Here is a 21,197-nt window from a genome sequence, read left to right as displayed (position 1 = left end):
TTTTCTGGATATAATTTTGGTCATATAAAATAAGAAAGGAGAAAAACCAGCTTAGAAAGAAATGAAGAAATTAAAGATATTTCTGGATTTGTATTATGGAAGGTTGGAGTCCCACTGTTCAGTACTGTAGGCAGCCATTAATTATTTCATGCCTTAGAGGACACAACCATGAACTGACACTTCAATGTACCCTACCACAAAACAGAAACCATTAGGACTGTCTATCTTTTAAGAGATGGGAGAGAAAATCATGTCTGTCACAAAATTCACAGAATCTCAAACCTTTTGATAAAATGAGACAGAGATTTACTGCCTTACATCTATTTCAATGGAAGTGAGGTTTATATACTTCAACCCAGATACTTTTTTCCTTTTTTTCTTTATTAAAAGGAAAAAATAAATGTACTTCTGTTAAATTTTTCATGTAAGTTCTCACAAAAAAGAGATATTATTCAGTTTCACCTAAGAGTTTGCACTGTCCATCACTCTAAGCAGTTAGAGCAAAAGTTTCAGGGAATAAGACAAAATTAACATCCTATTCTTTATAAATTCCTAGAAAAAGAAATTTAGTTTGCATACTCTGAATTAAGTTATAATACAGTAGGCAATTCTAATTACACTTCAATTTAGAGCAGATGACAACTGGAATTACAATTGCTTTCCAGAAGACATCTAAATCAAATCCATGGTACTTTTATAGCTGGTGCTAATGAATCAGCATCTTACACAGCACACATGTACATCAGTAGAAATCTTTGTCTTTCAAGAATGAATATTTCAAAATAAAAACAGAAAGAACAGATGCTCCACTGTAAATTCTCAGGTTGAAGGAGTTCTCAAATCTGATGAATGCCCATCTGATGAATGAAAGCTTTGTTTCAATAACTTGGGTTTCTTAACGTGCTGCTAGGTCAAGAAGACCTCAAGGAGCAGTTTAAACAGAGTGCACCAGACAAATCCCAGCATGTTCTGCTGGAAAAGGACACCAGATCAAAGAGACAGCACCATATCAAAGAGATGGCATTCTGGCACCATGGTTTGTCATGGAATGATTGATGGCTATTGCAAAATAAATAAATATTATTAAAAGTCATGTTATAGGAAGATGAAACTAAAGAAAGTCACTTGAAGGCTGCTCAATGACCATGGTTAGCTAACCAAACCTCTATTTCTTTACTCTCCTGCATTTCACCACCCCATATTTTCTCATAAAAATAGCACTTCTGTAATGTTCCCTTTTAGATTTGGAGTTGGCACCACTATCTCTTTTCTGGAAGGTTTTACTGTTGTCCTTTGGCAGTTACAATCATCCTAGAAAATAAAGTAAAGGAAAATTTATCCCTCCCACATAGAACTAACAAACTGCAGTAATTTTCTTATACTTTCACTGTAAATAACCTTTACCTTTTTTCCCTTCTTTTGTGGTTGCAGTCTTTAGTTATGGCTTTCTTCCTTTTTAAATTTATGCTACATATGCCATGAAATTCCAGACTGAATAATTCCTGAGTTACTTTTTTTTTCAGTTTGGCAATGTGGCTGCACTTTTGTTCTATTATTAAATTTACTTTTGCGTATGTGTTTTACTGTCAAGACCTCCTTCAATGCAGAAAAATTTCAAGATCAGGGAATGCTAAAGTAAAATAAACCCAGAATTCTCTGCTATCCTCCTACTGGAAGTGTTGCTCTATGGGCTGAGCAGATACATAGGAGCATAAAATGTTGTTGGTTTTATTGATTTGATTGGACGAGTAAAAACTATAAAAGATTAATTTTTTCAGGAAATGATCCAAGTATTTTCTGCCAAACACAGTCCCATGAAAATGTCCCAAGACATTTGACAGCAATCTGCTGGAAAACACCAAGAAAGCCATGAACAACAGAGAAACAAAATAAAACACCTCTATTATGTTCCCCATGCCCTCGGTCTTTGCCCTGTCACACAAGCTGTAATCAAAGTCTCGTATTTTCCTTTGCTATCACAAGCCTCTTGGTAGCTTGACTTCTAATTATTTTAGCCAAAGAACACTGATGCTATAGCCAAACTAAGTATAGCTTCCTGGGTAACATGGGGATGTTGTGCAAGCAATGTTCTGGATCAATTATTCCCGGTTTTTATAAGCCAAATTTCACACCAGCCAGAGCAGATCCCATTGAGAGACTGAGCATCAGAAGAACTTATTAGCTTCTCCTGTGTCCATATACTTTGCTCATACTTCATGGTTTGGGAACCCCTGCCTCAGATTAGGAAAATAACTCCTATTCAGGTATTTTCATGTTTCTCTTTCCATTCCTCTTTTTAACAACAGTACTTATTAGCATTAGCTTCATTTTTGTCTTTGAAAAACAATAAAAAACTTCTGGGACTTTTAATTGCATGGAAATTATGTATGGAAATCCTAAATTCTTTTTTTTTTTTCCTGAAGAATTTCCGGGGATTAGTCTAGGATTTTTTCTGTGAATTAAAGTTATGTGTTTCTTTTTAGAAACTATGTTTATTTGTCTCATAATTTTTTTCCTTCAATTCTTATTGCCTAATTCTTTCTCATCACATAAGCACTTTGATTTCAGAACACCAAGCAGTTTCAAAAACTCTTTTATTATTCTAAACTTTCTGTGACTAATATAGGTACCTCAGATAAAGTCATGCTTTTATTTTAGCAACCTCTCTGGGATGAAAAATCCTCACAAAATACTTAAATTTCCTTTATAATACTTTTGGCAGACCTTAAGAAGGCAGTCTTGGCTATAAAAGATCAAGATATGAGAACTCTTTACCTGTATCAGACCTGGCTGCTGAGTCTATTTTGAAACAAGTTCTTACAAGAAAAGTACTTCTGATTTATCTTTTTATTTTTTTTCTGAAGGTGTTGGTTAAGGCAGTTTCATCTCTTAATGTCCCCACAGCTCTTTTTCATCTGTCTCCTTTATGAGCAATTCAAGTGGTTAAAACAATTATAAAAATATAGATGGATATAAATAGGTGTGTGACAAATACAGAGAAACATGAGTCTTGGATTCTTAACCCCCAAAGAGTTCAGAAACAAATCCCCAAATTCCAAATGTACTCTGATCATTGCTATCACTATTTAACTTTCTCAATTAAGAAATCAAATGCATCATCCCACTGAAACTAATTTGCGTCTCATTCTTCCAAACTGTATAGAATTGGATAGTTCACAGCACTGCAGAAAATTTAAGTTAAAAATAAAACCCTCAGAAAAATAAAACCCTCAAATGTCACAAAATACAATTATGACAAAATACAATAAATGACATAATCTTGTTTTGGAATCAAGCATAAGAGTATTTAGATGTTTCTAAACTTTTCAGAACCATGGTATTATCAGCACAAGTTACTTTATTTCATTAAAAGTATAGTCCACACCTCTTGTCACACTAATACTTGTGTGGATAGACACTCAGTGATAACACCCTACACTATTCCAGCCTCATGGAATTAGTGGAATTCCTGATTTGCTGTCAGAAAGAGAGAAAAAATATCCAAATAATTGTGAAAGCTGTCAGAGGAGAGTGGTTTCTTCATGACATCACTGGCCTGAACATTAGGTGGAGCCATCTGCTCGATGCCTCTTCAGACCTCAGTTATGATGGCACCTTATCATAAACAGCATTTTGCATTTAGATATTTCCTCCCAAATTAAAGTATCTTTCCCAGTCAACTTAATCTCTGCAAACAATAAGAAGGAATTAAACTGGTTTTTGTATATTGCTAGGTTCTTTCCTGAAAAATTCTACATCGGCAATGACTTGGTTTTTGTTTGTCACTGTATTAATTGCACCTTTATTTTACATTTTCCCATGCCATATTATGTATTACAATTCCATTTCTAGTGCAAGGTTAAGAAAAAAAAAAAATAGAAGTAATGCAGTATGTGACATTTATTTAAAGAAAATGCTGTTTTGTTGGTATGCTCAGGCCCAAAATTATTGCTGTTTTCTTACACCAAGGTACATAGAATCATAAAATCATTGGATGATTGGAGTTGGAAGGGACTTTAAAGATCATATAGCTCCAACCCCCTGCCATGTGCAGAGACACATGATTTGTCTTTTTCTCCACCTTTGCTATGTAGACCTAATTTTGCCTCATGTGCCATGACTAGAGGGACTAAATTACAGTTTAGTCTGCCTCTGATATTTCTGTCTCAGATTATGATGTAGATGTGTTTCCAAAAAGCAGTGACCGCTCAAGTCTGGGTACCATGCAGTCCACACACCAAGGGCGATACCAGCCATCTGCAGCACATGAACTGCCATTCTACCCCTACTAGACACTGATATAATTTCAAACACAGGTTTTTTTCACTATGAGCTTTTCTTCTATATATTCACCCAATAGTATTTCCTTCTTGCCCTTTTTGTCCCTACAAGAGCCTCAAGGAAACCAAAACTATGGCAACACAACAAACACAATGAATTTTTGTCCCACCGTGCTAGAGAAGCTGTTACTCCTATGAATATGAATTCTTGGCTGCCAGCAAATGCTGTTGTAATCTTTGTGTCACTGCCCACTCACAGACCACAGGAGCACCTCAGTGTCAGTGGTGTTTCTTTGCATAGCATGTTCAGAAGGAATTACTGCTTTGGTCTCTCCAATAGCTGGTTTTCACAGTGTTTGTTCATGTCTTTGAGAGCACCACAGGCCTGTTTTATTTGCTTCATGTAGGCTATTCATAAGTTTCCCAGGATATTGCAGAGGGAGTAGGCACAAATGTACTGGATGTCATGATGGTGAGAGACTTACTCATATCTCAGGAGAAACATGCTAAACAATAATTTGTGGTAGAATGTCGCAGTTATTTCACCTGTGACAAGCCAGCAGTCATGAGAGTGCGGTTGCACAAACTTCCATCATGTTCACCTTCCTGGGAAGAGTGTTCAGCTCCCCTCTCCCTCCAGTCAGGACAGAAATTGATCTAACAGAAAGTTCCTTAGAAGTTATTCTGAGCAATTTCTCTTTCAGTCTCATCAGTATTTCTGTTCTACTACATAGAAGTCATCAAAATGTTCTCGTGGCACTTGGGGATGTGTTTTAGTGGTGGACTTGGCTGGGTTAATGGTTGGACTCAATGACCTTAGAGGTTTTTTCCAGCCTAAGGATTCTATTTCCAAGCTTAAGGGTCTAACCACCAAATTGTTTAGTCATGTTCATTCACACTTTCAATTAATAAATTGATGTAGACAGGATTTTATAAAAGAATAATATCAGCTTGTTATCTACAGGAAAAGGAATGACAAAAAGAGGTCTAATGACAAATATTTGGTTCATTTTATTAAGTACCATAAACAAATATTCATGCCAGGATGTTGAATACAACAGGAACTAAGAATCATCATCCAATAAAACTTTGGCATTATTTGGTGAGGTACTCAGAGTTCTGGCTGATACTGACAAATGAAAATAAGCAAATATATTTTTAAGATATATTTATTAAACTATTAAGAATAAAAAGGACAGTCTTTAATGACGTATTTTAAAAAAAGGAAATAAGTAAAAGTACTGAAACTATACATATTTTAAGCAACATAGATTTAAAAATTATGAAATAAAATACTCAGTGTAAATAGGCAATTTTTATTTAATTATCATAAATTTACAGCCAAATAAAACAATTTTAAATATATATGTTTCATACTGCCAGCCAGTTTTGCTGAAAGGGTTATCTGGTTAAAAAAAATCCCAAGAGCTTTGTTTCAAATTTGTTGGTATTCAATAGACTAGAAAAAGTATTTCAATAGATTTTGAAATGAAAATTAATTGAAATTGGCAAGCAGGTTCTTTCTCCTAAACTTTTAATTGTCCCTCAATGTGGAGAATTGAGAAGAATTTTTTCTATTTTTTTTTCATATTGCTTCCTTTCCTTTGCTCCTTTTAAAGCCTCTGAGACTGCTAATATTAGACTATATGGTGCATTTTCAAAAAGTTCTTGTAAGCTTTCTTTGAAAAGGTCAGGTATGTCCATTGATTTACTATTGCTAGGTACTTCTGAAGTCTTTTAGTGATTTAGCAATAGTTTATGGCGCAAAAGATTTATAAGCAAAATAAGTAAAATAAATCCTTTTAAAATATTCTCTTTTTTTCTTCTTGGAACAATTCAATTTAAAACAGAGCTTCTACCAGTCTATTATCACAAACTTTAAATAACATCATTCTGCTATTGAGATGCGCTGTTACAACCAAAATCTCTCCTGGCACTTATATGATTTTGTACTTCAAGCTCAATTAGGCACTATAACCCTACTAATATTAACTCTTTTCAGAGTCACTTCTCACTTTACTTTTTATCATGCTTCTCCTAGTTAGGAGAGCAAGTTTATACTTTTAATCAATATTTCTTTTCAGCCAGGGAAACAGAAGATTATCTACTGACACTTTGATTCAAGAAAGTGCGTTCAAACATTTAACATGGCTTAGTGATCTGCTTTGGCATAGATCCCACGTTGACTCTAATATTTCCTTCTATATTTTTATATTTTTTTAGTTGAAAAGTGTTGCTTGGCAACATGGATATGGATTCAGCACTTTGCATTTTTTCTACCTTTGAAAGATTGATAAAGAGATCTGTTTCTTCAGTATTTGTAATGTTATGAAGATGTTCCCATAAAATTGTATTAAATATCTAGAGTATTGTAAGCACTGAAATAAATTATGGAACCAAAAAGTTCAAGATATGTAAAACAAAGCTGTGATCTAGAGGCTTTGTTTTTCTCTCTTCATGCTGACCAATGCCAACCAAATCTCTGCAAAATGTTCTCTCAATATATAAAATTTGGAATCAATTTTCCAGTTGAATATTCATGTTAGGATTTGGCTTAAATACAGTCTAACATGAAAACTCATTAAGCTACTCCCAGCAATAAATAATGTTTGTGTTGCCCATGAAGCTAGTGGTAAACAGTTGCAAACATCAAGAGACTTGCCCTTGAGTAAGAACCCTGAACGAAAGTGTTTTAAATGTGAATGTGTAAATTAGATTTTAAACTAGGGATATAGCCCTACAATTAATGTACCATTTACAGAGGAATAGGTACAAAATGTATTATCATATGTGAGCCATTTTAGTTGGAGACATACTTTGCTATTTTATTTGGAGGTTTTCACTTACAGTCCTGTCACAAGGAAAGGTCTTGCTATGTATGAACTGATAAATCATGATAGATGAGTTCCTATTATCATAATTTATCACTGGTTTAGGACATGGATACACTAAGGAAAGTAATAAAAAATTGCTGATGAAATCATTGCACCTTGTCCTATGTCTTTCATGTCACTTGGAAATATTAACAAGGTACATCTCAAATGTCAATTTTCAAACAATGAATTTTTCTAATTTTAAGATTTTTTTTAAATCTGTGACATATAATTGCAAGACAGACAGACATGCAGTTCATGAAGTTAAAATTTATTTTACAAAAAAGAATCAGGTATTGATTTTTGTATCACTATTTCCTGAATTTATGTCACCTATGTGATCTGTATATAAGTTAATTCTGGAATGTATTTTCAATACAGTTTTTGAAAGAACTTGTCAAATAACAACCTCTTGTGTTACTGTACTGCAGAACAGATATTTAAGCTTTTTAGATAACCCCAAATACTATTTTTTTTCTGTAGGCTATTAACAGTCCTTTATTTTCAAAGCTTTGTTTCAATAGATTTTAAGCCAAAACCCCTCAGACCAGATCCAAATATTTGCAGATGAGTGAGCAGTTCTAGTGATAGACTGTGCTGTCAGAGAGAGACGTGGAGATGTTGCCAAACTTCACCTGCAGGAATCACTGGTGGTAACCACAGCCACATGTCTGAAACCTAAAGCCTGATCGTGATGTCTCAAGGGCTTTGCATGAGTATAAGCATTGCTTTCAGTAATTTCAACAAAAATAGGTTAAAAGTACATACTAATACTTTCTTGGCAGACTTACAGTTAAATACAGATAATGTGTTAAGTGATACATTTTTACTTGAAGTATGATCATCTCATCACATTTTTGCCCTTTTTCCCTCAATATATTCTGGATGGCATTTGTTTTCAACTTTAGACTTTGACTACTTGTATTTTTAAGCAAATTTCTAACGCAGAAGGCAATTTCACAGGGTACAGATCACCCATGGGTCTCATTCTATTTTTGTTAAGGCAAATCTCTGTCAACTCAATACAACAAAGGAGCCATAAATGTGTTGTTCAATGAAAATCAGGACTACTTGAACAGAGAAACTAGTCAAAATTTAATGGTCCTGATCTAATGGGCTTCATATCTGTGAGTTCTCTCACCTTATTTTAAAAATATTCCTCCTCCACATGGGTTAGCACAGTGTAAAGAAATGTCAGCAATATTTATGCTGAGAGAAATTAATTTTTTTAATGACACATTAAAACACGAAGATGTGGTAAAGAAGCCACTGGCTGTGAATTTTTAAGGTACTTGTTTGGAAAGTGGTATCGTAAACAGGTGTTATGAGTTACCTTCACCCAAACTGAAATGATCCTAAAGACTACTTCAAATCAGACTTATTTTGTTTCATGTTGCTGACATAAATCCTCACCCATTAAAATGGTAGAACATGTGAGCTGCTGTTTGCTAAACTTATTAAAATTCTTCTTCTGGGCCTTGACTACATACAAAATTTTTTACTGAACTCCATTAGGGGGAGATTGTTGGGTTTCATGAGCTTTGGTTTGAGCACAGTAAAGCAAGTTCTATCTTGTCTGTGTGGATGGCAACACAGAAATCAATCCCTCATTGTGGGAGTTATGGTCACTTATTTAAAATTTCAAACTCCGAGCTCTGGGCACCTCAAGTAATTGGTATAAAATTAGTTGAGTGCATAGATGTGCATTTACTTTTGAAAATGATTGTTCTAAACCTGTAGAAATGAGAAATAAAAAATGCTTCAACAAAAGAAACCATAAAATCATAGAATGGCTTGGGTTTGAAGAACCACCTTCCACTAGATCAGGTTTTTCAAGGAGACCCAATTACTTAAAGAAATAAAACAGTGGACGTCACTGTGGTTTCAGATTAATTTGTGCCACTAAGATGTAAATATATTCCTGAGCTCTGATTCTTGTAAAAGATTTGTGATTTGCTGCAGTGACGAATCCCTTGAACAGACTTCTCAAACCTTGTGATGTATATATTGCATCGTAGCTCTGAGGTGTCAGCACATTCAATATGAACCACTCTTTTCAAGAAGAAGGTGGCTTTGGGGGCTGTAGAGCAGAGGCAGTCAGACTGCAAGGTCTTTGACACATTTTCTTCCTCTGAAGGCAATTTTGTCTAGTGATGTTCTTTTCCTGACAGTCATGATTCCTCCTCAAATAGTTGACTAGAAGAACGTCATGTTTGTAGCCTGTGACGCCTGAATTATTCTGAATTCAGCTTTAGAAGATGAAGGGCTTATAAAGCTGCTCTATAATTCAATTCTCTCTATATCCATGGATAATACCAATATGATTGGATGGGATGAGCCAGTCACCGTGCATTATATTGTCTGAGGGCAGGCACTGAATTAGAGGGATATGTCTTGATCTGAGCAAGAGGCAGTCCTGGATGATGTCAGTGGCAAAACTTCAGCTGATTTAAGCAGGAGGAGAATTTCAGTATATTTTCACTAGCTTGGTTTCCTTTGCCGTATTTGCCTCCATTTGCTGGACAGGATGTTAAAAAAATTATTGAAATTACTAACTCCCTGGGAGACTGTGGATATTATTTTATTTGTATTTTTGATTAACTGTGTGCTAATTAGTGCATTTATGGGCTTGAAATGATCTCCTCTTTTTTTGAAAAAGCCTACAGAATATTTGTCATTTTAAAATCTTTGCACATGGAGAATTTGCTATGCATTGTTCAGCTAGAAATCTTATATTAGCCCCTATAGATCTACTAGAGTATACACAAAAGTCTGAAGATTTAAGACTTTTTAGAATGCAATATTCTGCTTACCTCTGTACTATTAGACCAGTGCAACCTTTCTAGGTAGGCATGGTTTTAAAAAAGGTCCTAAATAATATTGTTAACATACCATCCTTACCTTTCTATTCCATGTTCAAAATTTCATCCTAAAGTTTCTGATGATTCATAAACAAATTCTCTCCAAAATAGTAATGTATAGTGTTCACATATGCATTGCTATTAAGAGTAGCTACTGAAATATGAAATATATTTATGCTTCTTTAAATCTTATTTTGTGTTGGCTAACTTTTAAGCTCATTTTTGTTTAATGTTTACTTCTCTATAAAATACCTAGATATATTGGTTTATACTGATTTAATCATACTGTACCTTGTTTATACATTAAGTATATTATTTATTACTAAAGGTGTTATTCTGCAACAACAAGAGGCAACACCTCAAGTGTTGTTTTGAATTATATTTCATAGCATATTTTAGTAACTGTTAAATGAACTGTTAAATGCTAAAAAAAAAGCTTAATAGCTGGCACACAGACATGAGAGATTATTGCATGCTGATTATTGCGTGCATCTTTTCAGGGTGAAAATCCTGTAAATATATACTCATAGAAAAAATATGTTAGCATATATATTATATATATACATATGATTATATACATAATCATATATACGTATGATTATATGTATTACATTTTCTGTCAAATAAGTAAATGGCTTCCCTTAAACCATTTTTTTCCCATTCCTGGTATATTTTTAAAGTAGTAAGGCTATCACAGTTATCTGTTCATTCATATGCCTATGTTTGAATTTATCTTAAAGATTGTTGTTGCATGTCCCTAAAAGTAGTGGTTGGATGTCTAATGGGGAATCATTCCATCACTGGCAGCCTCAGTAAATTACTATCATAAGATAACTCTGATACAGAATAGGCTTTATAGGACTATAGAATAGTCCAGGTAGACTTGATGTTATGAAAAATCCTCTGAATCAATGGGACCAATCATGAGTGGAAATGCAACACTGGTTGTCTGCAGCAGAACAAACTGAGGATCTTGCAGCATTTAGGGTCATCCCAGAGATGTTTCCATTCCAGGGGCATGGGATGTGTAGAAAATAGCTTTGTGACAGCATTTGAGGACAGTAGGTATTTCCTTATCATTTCTGCCAAGCTCTGATTTCTATTCATGACTATTTTGGTAATTGTATATATACCCTTTTTATATTATGTAATACAGCAACAGATACTACTTTCCAGTGCCCTGAAGTTATTCTGAAGTTTGAGATTCTGGAGGAGATAAAAATCAGTATTTTCACAGTAAATATACATATGAAATTGAAGTGCTTTAGACATGAACCATTCTTTTTCCTTTCCTTTTATTCTGCTGTTGCTGACATTATGTAAGTGGTGGCTTTTAGGCTGTCACTAGGAGAGGTTTACGGTTTGAGGAGCTTAGAGTGAATTTTAGATATAACTCAACAGCATTAACATTGTTGAAAAGAAAAGCTGCTGCAATATTTGGAAAAACACTTCAAGGATATGAAGTAATCTTTTTACCCTATGAAACAACAGTGAAGAAGCAGTCCTGATGTCTGATGGCCAGTTCCCAAAGAAAGTTTAGGTTTTCCTACAGGGCACATCCCTTTGTTAGGTTTTACTCTCTTTTAACCATTCTTATCTAATGCAAAATCTGAAGAAAAGTGCTCCCCACTACTTTTTTTACAACATATCATGAAAAGTTTGGTTTCTCCTCCCTCCCTGCCCCTTATTAAAGGCTTATCAGTTTCTCCTGGGTAACTATAGCCAGGAGACTGGACACAGCGTGGGATCTGCCTGCTTGGAATGTGAACAAGCATTAGCTTGGAATAGGACATCCCTATGTCGATTCAGATCACAAGAAGACACTCCTTCCCTGCCCTCTCGTCTTTAGCCCACAGAGCTCTGATTTTGATTCTCACTGACAGCAGCACCCAAGTCACGTCCATGACACTGTCAGCATTATCAGAGCATCCCAAGGTAGCACTGAGTCTGTAGAGACAAGGACCAGCTGGGCACTTCAGGAAGAATGACACCCTGAGTGACAGCAAATTTAGAAATCAGCTTGTCAGAGGAAAGTTGGATTAAACTGGGTCTAATTAGTCTAGACAAACATCAAATCCTTTACAAATAATTGACTTAGTGTGAACGTAGCAAAAAAAGTAAGGGACTTCCATTGTAGCACAACTTTGCATTTGATCCCAAGAAAAGCAAATTTTCTAGCCATCCAAAATGCCTTTCTTCTCGGAAATGTATCAAATATTTTCCTTCCCCTCATGAAAGAACTATATGAGAATAAAGAGAGCATACTGCACAGTTTGAGTGTTCTTGGTGTTTTCAGGAATTCCAGGCAAATTTCCCCTCAATTTAGGGGGCATCTCATGTGACTTATATGTACAGATATAACTTCAGTTAAAATGGTCAGCTTTGACACCTCGCAAGTATAAAGAAATAGGAATCACACATTGGAAAGTGTATTTTTTTGTGCACCCGAATACAGTCAGGCTGAATTACTTTGCAGCTCTGAACTAGAGAAGAACACAGCTGCAAAACTCTCCGTTTTCATGCAAATTAGATGTTGCTATAGGCTACCATCCCTCAAGTTGCCATCACAACCTTTCTCAGCTTGGAGAAGTTTGGATACTCAGCAAGTAATTAGTACCAGTAATCCCCTGTGTAAGATATCAGCCAAATTCACTGCATAGCTACTTCTAGCTATCACATTGTAGAAAACTGTGGGCCAAACTGCCTAAAAATAATCAAGTAATTTCTTTCCTTTGAATTACCCTTAAATTTATTTATTTTTATAATATGCATGAAAAGGAAGGAAAAAAAAGAGTAACTGCAATCTAAAAAAAGCCAGGCAGCAAAACAAGAATTCATTGCATGCACAGTTATTATAAAATGAGCTCATCTAAATGCATCAGTTTACAGCTGCTCAGCAAAAGCAATGCCACCCTTCTCTTAGTATTAACCAAACAAATTTACCTTTGCAAGACACATAGTGCTTTGAGAAGAGTGTGAGGACTCTTTAATACTTTTAGAGCTTTTGAAATATATGGAAAAAAACCTTGGAAGAGCAAAGAAATACAGTGAAATTAATTTTAAAGCCACTCAGACAAAAACTCCTACACAGGTGGAGAAATATATTTTCAAGTGCTATTGGTCAGATTTTTGGCAGGAGAGTGATAATAGATGTGGGCAGAACAGCAGTTTCCATCATTATCATGTGGCCTGCCTATAAACAGATTTTTGCATAACAAAAAAGACACCAGTCTACAGCCTAATGAATGCACTCATTAACTGTAATAATGTTAGCTATAGCTTGAAAGGGACTTCAGAGAAAAAGAAATCAGCTCAACTGATTCCAAGACCCTGCTTCATTTTCAACATAGAAAAATAAGTGGAAGAGTTCGCAAAAGGGAATCTATTTTTTTTTTGTACACCTGTGTCTCTTAGTATTTTGTCTAGTCTTAGAAATAGAGGTTTAGAATGTGTGCTGAATTTTCCAGGTGATTTTCACAGGAATCCTAAAGCTATGCTTGCCAGCTCACTGGTACTAACTCACAACATTTTACTGATCATAATTTGTCCAGAGCCAAGAGCCAAAAACTTTCTTTCAGTCTAGTGAATCACTTAATGGACCAAACCATGAGACATCTCTGCAGCTTTATATGCTCCAAAGAACTGCAGTGAAAAGACAAGGCACAAGGTATCATGGCGAGGATCTTCTGCTGGAACATCACCTCCAGCTGGTGTCCTGGATGTCCACCAGATTGCAGATGTAGCTGGCTTAGCATCAGATCTCTCCCTGCTGCCTTCTCCCACCCTGGACTGGCAGCAGCCGAGAGCAGACAACTGCACCATCCTAGTTAGTTAGTTAGTTCCCAAAAAGTCTTTATATCTTGATAATATATTCCTAATAATACCTGATAGATCTTGATAGTATATACCTGATACCTTGATAGCTTATCAATGACAACTTTTTTTTTTAAAGTGAGCGGCTTTAAAGAAAAGAAAGAAAAATATCTCCAATAGTCAAAAAAATCATATTTGCAGCTCACTGTTGCTTAATTTATTAGTACAATGAAACTAAAAGGAGTTGATTGTCAAATAGTCACAAAATAGTGACTGAAAAGGGTTGCAATAGTTTGATGGACTGTCAATTTGCACAGTGTACCTCTTTGTTCTGCCCCTCTTGTATTATCCAGCATATGCTCTTGCTAAATTTTGAAGCAGACTATAGTTAATGGTCTTCAAATCAAAGGTTGTATATTGTTTTCCATAATTCTATTCCCAGAACAGCAAAGTTCCAACTCTGCCAAGCTGCTGCATGGAATGAAACAAAACCACAACAGGCATTGGCATTGCTCATGATTACTTAAATCTGAAGTTGTCCTTGAAGAATATTGTGGTACTGAATGGAAAAATAGTCAATTTTAATATTTATTTAATCTCTTTATCAGCATTGGATATTCCAGTTTGAAACTTTTTTAGTCCAGCTGTCCCTAAAAAGCGGCAGAATTTCCCCACTTCCTTGAAAGGCTTCTCAAGAATCTGAAAACTTTCACTGAAATCAATATTTTAAACCCTATAACTGTCATTTAAGAAATGGCTTAAACAAGTATAAAAGACTTGTAATATGTAAAAATTGAATCTGTGTCTATTTAGTGGGTAGGCATGTCAGTTTGGGCAAATCATTTTGTAGTTGTTTAAATATCATTAACTCATTGGTTTTGGAGTTTCATTTCCCATGACAAAGGTCATTTGGGCTATGGAAGTCACAGGTCTTACATATAGGGCCAGTATTACAGAATTGGTGCTATGGATATTCAAAACTGAGAAAGTGGCCTTAAACTGCCAGACCTGTGTTTACTTCAGAATGTAAAACAAAATGTCTAAATTAGGGAATGTAGAATTTCTTTTCTGTTTTTAAACCTCAAAGGATTATCTTAATTATACTGAGACAGTTTATTTGGGGATTAGATGTAAAACCTTCCTTTCACTCAACAAAAGAGAGATAAAACAGTTTCATTTTCATTAAGAGTTATTTTAACCCAGTGTACACTCCTGCCTCCCCTGACTGCATCATTGGAATTAGCTGTGTGTATAGCTTAACACATCATTCAGCCGAAATAAATTTCTCTTCCTTGTTGCTTCCCATAGCAACTACAGAGAGAGAAAAAATACAATAATGAAAAAAATAACTAAGGCAAAACACTACAAGAAGCTGGGGGAGCTGTGATGGAGAGTTATTGTTTTAAATCTCTCTGAATATTTGGTCTAACCTGCTGGGTTTTACAGAATCATCATTCCCAGACATATGTCAAATCTCAACAACTACTAATGCATAGTGGATGTCAAGAAGTCAGATAGCCTACTGCCATCCCTTCACCAAGGCAGGGACATTTATATCAGATGGATGCTTGCCTGTCTTGCTCTCTGACACCCCTAAGAGTCTTCACTTCAAGCTATTCTAGTTCCTCATTCTCTTTGCTGTGAGGAAAATTTCCTGGTGTCTGAGTCATTCTCTTTTCAGTTTAAGTCCTGGATGCTTATCTCGATGTGATAAACAACTTGTGATCTTTTAGCTGATGCTTTTGATGTACCTGAAGACAAATAGCACATGTCTTCCCTAGTATTGTGTTTGGTTCTTTAGGCTATAAATTTTCAGCTAATTCACTCAAGCCTGTTTTCTAGATCATCTCGCTTTTTGGTTTATCCTTCACCTCTGAAACAAGCAACTAGATTTTTGAATAGTCATTCTACCCTGTAGAATACTCCACTTTCACCAGTTTTGGAATAGTAGTTTAACATTTGCTTTTCCACATTGTCCATCTGAGGCTTTGTTATCTTTACATTGTTCTCTGTACAATATGTACTTTGAGTAGCTTTTATAGAATATTCCTAAACATCTTTTGTTCAATAAACTAAGCTGAAATACTTATTTGAATGAGAAGCAGCTCTGTTGAATTAAGAAGCTCTCCTGCAGAAAAGTTGAGGAGGGTTATGTAATTGTCATTAAAAAGTTGCCATTTCCATCTTTTTTAATAATTTAAAGGTATAAAATGGTATCTCTGTTGCAAATCTTCTTAGAGGGATAGCTAATCATAAAGTAATTCTGTAAATTTTATAGCACCCTCCTGGATTAGATCTACAAACCTACTCCTTTGAAAATGATAAAGAAATTAATTACAAGAAAACAGACTTTTTTCTGGGTTATTTTGGGTTTTGTTTTGTTTGTATGAGACAACTCATAAGGCTGCGATACTGACAGCATGGCTTTAATTCTTTCAAATTCTAACCAGTTTAAGAAAAAAAATCCCTACTACAAAGCCTATTACCTCCTGCATTAAAAACTTATCAGGTTTCATGAGGGTGGATAAAACTGCTTTAAAAACTTGCCAAAGAACAAGATGAATCTTTTAAAGGAAAGGTTAAATCAGTCATAAATTTAAAACACTTTCTGTGGCTTTTATCACAAAACAACCCCTAGTGGGTTTTAACTCTGTCCAGTAAACATTCCTGGTGGGAGTGGGGGCTGTTTGTCTTACTGAGTCTCTTGAGTGCAGTTGGGAACATTAACACCTGTGTTAATCCCTAAGCTGGAAGGTAAATTTTCCAAGTGTAATACTCAAGTTAAACAGCAATGCTCATCTTTCTCCTTTTGTGAATGTATATTTTACTCTTCTGTGCTGAGTAAATCAGTGCATTTGAAATCCGAAGCATGTTTAATGGTTCTTTCATTTTGATTCCAGACACTGGGTATTTTTTCCCCCTGGTGAAGCTGCTACTTGCTGACATTGCAGCTGTGCTAGGAAGACCTAGTCAAGGGTCCAGGCTCTGCTGACAGAGTGTCTTGTGCAGGAGTCACTGTCTGAGGATGTGTTTGCTCTGTGTGGACAGCTGAATGCACAGCTTAAGGAATGCACTGGGGACCAGGTGTCTGCAGCACGATTCCTGCCTGCTCTGCAGTACAGAAGAAAAGTTTAAGACAGGCAGCGAATGATCAAAAGAGAACAGATCCACACACATAAAGGTCACCTACATCACTTAAAGTATGACTAACTTACAGAAGGGCTAGCTTTAAACAAATCATGAAGATTTAAAATAAGACAAGTTGAGCTTATTTTTCATCCTTCAATTACATAACTTTTAGGATTTAAAGGTACTCTCTATAGTGAACATCAGTGACTTCTTAGAGGAGGGACAAATGCTAATCTTAGATTCTTCTCCAAGTCTCTGAGCTTTGAAAAACTGAAATATCGTGTTCATGATAAAAGAGAAGAAATCCGAAATTGTTCTAATGAGAAATGTACATTTTTAGGGTTGAGTGAAACTTCATAAATGGCAGTACTTCCAGAAGAATCCATTGTGAAATGGGGAGATGGCAATTACCCTGAATGTTTGTGACATTTTTTTTGAGTGGGGTTCTCAGTTGCTTCTGTCTCCTTATGGTTTGCGTGTTGCAAGATGAAAGGTTAACAGAAGGGGATTAAAATTCTGTGTGCAGTACAGTATCACACAACTCCATAAAGCTCCAGCCACAAGCAACACAGAAATAGGAGCAACACCTGGATCTGCATAATGCTCTGCCCAGCTTCATTAGCCATGTCTGCAGAGAGAATTAATTGTTTCAGATGCAATGCATGTTGTCTCTGTGCTGGTGTTTCTGCTGGAGCAGTGCCAGCCCATTCAAGGCTTGCTTCTGGCTCCTTGTGCTGTGCTCCATCGAGAAGTAGGGGCATGGTCTGCAGTACAGTCCTGCCCTTTGCACAGTGAGAGGTCCTGTCCTCAAAGTCACATCCTCCCAGGTAAGAGTAGTATCAACCCAATGTCAGGGAAATGCTGAATCCAAGGTTTTCTCCCCTCAGTGAGGTTAATTGATGCAGAGATACATTTGTACACAGCAAATTCCAGGATCTGTGACTTTTAACATTGCTTCAATTACCCTACCTGGAGGATTTGGAATAGATAATTTAAGTAGAAGGTGCTGATGTCAAACAAATGTAAGTAAAACACTGAATTCCTTCTCTGGAAGAATTACAGGTGCTTTACAAGACTCCACTCAGAACCACAACTGCTAGTGTGGGTGCTCTTAGGCTCTGATTTTCAATGCTAAGGAAGCTCTTTCCTTATTCCTTTGGATGGCCAAAGTGGTGTCCCTCTCCTTCACCCCTGCAGTGACGGCTGGGCAGACAGGTACGACGTGACAGAAGGGTACCAGAACGAAGCTGTCGGTGGGATAACGATCAAGCTGCAGTCCCCAGACGTGAAATGGTTTGATGATTACTACCTACAGCTCCGGCCAGAAACCAACCATCGGAACCCGTGGTTTCAGGAGTTTTGGCAGCACAGGTTCCAGTGCCGGTTGGAAGGGTTTCCCCAAGAGAACCCTAAATACAACAAGACCTGCACAAGTAAGTGAATTTACTAATTCTGCTGAGTGAAACAATGTGAGTGAAGGTCTGGTCTGATGCAGCATGGTCTGGTGAAACAGTGAGTTGGATTGGAAGGAAAAGAAGCTGTAATTGCAATGCTTGTGGTTTTCAATGTTACACAAAGCACAATTTTAAATATTCTGATTTCTAAAGAAACAGATAGAGCTTCAGTACCTAACTGGTCTCTTTATTTGAAAAACTTGATGCTACTCCACCTCCATAGGCACTTAAACACTTTCAAAAATGCTGCAACAAAGCAGCACCTTTTCAGAGGTGCAAATGTACAGAGGTGCAAAAGGTACAAAATGTACTTTTCAGAAAAAGAAGCTGATCATATTGCTTTGGCTCACAAAAGCAATGAGAGAGCTAACATACTAAAAGTTGTCTGAAGCCCTTATGGCAGTGATGACTATTTATGAACTTCAGAAAATAGGTGATTTTAAAAGTGTCATTAGGTTTTCTTTCAGCCATGGGTCATTTCAGGATATACCATTTTGAACTGATTATTTTCATTCAATTTACTAATTTTAGCAAAAACTCCCTCATATTGTCATTTCTGCACTATAGAGAGATGTGGTACATTTTTCTGGGATTTTGTAGGGTTTTTTTGTGCTTTTTTTTTTATTACTTCTGTTAATTGCTCTTTATTTCATGAGATGCCAAGCAGTACTAATGTTGTCTAGGCTGTGAACTGGCACTCATGTCTTGCATTCCAAAGAGCATGGGGAGTATGGGGACCTGTGGCACCAGTCAAATGGCAAGAGACATGGCAGGAACCAACTCAGTGCCTCAGCAAGAAGACTCCAGACTACCTGGAAATGATCCTTTGTTTGGGCTCAGAGTCCTTCCTTTGAGGCCAGGAGGACTGTTTCACAAGCCCCTTCTCCTTATCTGTAACTTTCTAGGCAAATTTTTTAACTCTTTTTGACACTTGAGAAGTCACTAATACTATTGTGTTAGTATTCTGGTATTGTGGCAGTGTTGGGGATAATGTGGTGCTGTGCTGGGCATTAGCCCAACCACTGCTCTAAACCCCAAGGGTTCTTCCCTTGTAAAAATGTGAATATCTTCCACACACCCATGAGACAAAGAAATATCTTAAAGGATCAGAGTCTTGAATTTACACAACACAAACTCCTACCCAAATCCTACTTAATGATCTTAAAGTCTTTCTTTTGATTTGGACAAGGTCTCAGAGGAAGTTTGTGAGAGAGATGTAAATTGAATGTAGGAATCCCAAAATCTCAGTGTACACCTTATGCACTCTACTCACCTTTCCTCATTATTTTTATTCTGTTACCCTTCCAACACAGGTTGAGACAGTTTTTATTTGCACTATTGACAGCTACTGCATATTGAGCAGCAAACTTCATTGATTTCCCCATGATAATATAGACCTGTTTCCTGAGATGTCAATGCAGCGGGCATAGCTGGATGCAGGGTAATAAATACCTGGTTTCCATCAGTGTGCCATGTAAAAAAACATTTCAATTTGACTTTTTTTGACTTCTATTTAAACTTTTTTAACCTTTTACCAACAATGTGAGGATCTAATTTATGTTTTATGTGAAAAATTGGGAACTATGAAATGTAAGTGCCTAAAGAGTCTTTTATAGCACCTAAAATAAAATTCACCACCACAGAAAAATTATCATGGGGGTGCAGGGAGATATTATTTTATACATGAATTCACCAGTCCTGGATAAAAGACAATCATTAAGCATGAATTGTTTGGTGTGAATAGCACTCATGGCTGGAAGCTTTCCCACAAAGAACCGCAGCTCAAATAGGCTCCTAAAACCTAGGAATGTCATAGACACAAAAAAAAGATGCAAAAATCCAAATCTTCTGATTTGCAAATCATTAATAGAAAAGAAGGTTTGTTTCCAAATAGATAGCTCTAATTTCCTTTTCTTCAGTTTTATTTTAATAAAACATGGCATGGGCTGGACCATGATGCATACAGTAAAATAATTAAAACCAGATTATAAAAGCTTTAATTCTCTCTTGTTGCTGTAGGGCAAAAACGTTAATTGTAGTTGCAGAATTTCCTGTGGATTAACCAGAAAGAAAGACATAAATGTATTCACTGAGAATTGCAAGAGTGACACATTTGATGCTGCGACTTTAAGGTCAAAATTACCATGAATATTTGAAATTGGCATGGTAGTTGTTGTTTCTACTTCATTTCCTATCACCCATACAAATTTGAAAATTATGTCTTTTCAATTCCTATATTACTATTTATTTATTTTGAACAGTCAAAGTTGTGAGTCCTAAATTCCCTCAGACCAGACTTCATAATTATAAAGATGATACTTGCCCTCAGTGGTCATAAATGTTTCACATTTATTTCACTGTCCTAAGAGTTTCTACATGATGAGGAATTAGTTTTGGTTCTGACTTCACCAGGTAAGAAAACAGGAATATGTCCTTTATTTTATTTAATTAAATATATGGTATTCTCCAGAAGCTGCATTTAAAAAAAATATTGAAAAACCCAAACACACTAAAAAATTAAGCTACAGGTGTTTCTTACGATTACAAATAATGAGATTAAGTTCATTGAGAAATGCTGGAGAGAAATTAAAACCTATTTTCAACATCAAAAGTCAAGCAATTCTTTACTTCTTGGAATAAAGATAAAAAGATAAGCTTAGAGCTGATGTTAATAGACAAAGTCATTATTAAATGAATATGTCTATATAAAAGGTAGTAACCATTATATTAGTGGGAAACAAAGCTAATTGCTTTCTGTAATCCAGTTGTGTTGGCACAAAAACATAA

The 21,197-nt window shown here is 35.9% G+C and overlaps 1 protein-coding gene across 3 annotated transcripts in view; it reads left to right on the top strand.

Annotated features, from left to right (window-relative positions):
- Positions 1 to 21,197, top strand: part of GRM5 (glutamate metabotropic receptor 5) — a 240,770-nt gene that overhangs the window by 159,962 nt on the left and 59,611 nt on the right. For all 3 annotated transcript variants that reach the window (XM_059493282.1, XM_059493280.1, XM_059493281.1), the window contains one exon: positions 18,154 to 18,389. In XM_059493282.1, coding sequence (XP_059349265.1) covers positions 18,154 to 18,389 — 236 coding nt within the window. The remainder of the gene's footprint in view (positions 1 to 18,153; positions 18,390 to 21,197) is intronic.

Source organism: Ammospiza nelsoni, chromosome 2, assembly GCF_027579445.1.
Source record: "Ammospiza nelsoni isolate bAmmNel1 chromosome 2, bAmmNel1.pri, whole genome shotgun sequence".
Taxonomy (NCBI): domain Eukaryota; kingdom Metazoa; phylum Chordata; class Aves; order Passeriformes; family Passerellidae; genus Ammospiza; species Ammospiza nelsoni.
This window is presented reverse-complemented; position numbering and strand designations above follow the sequence as displayed.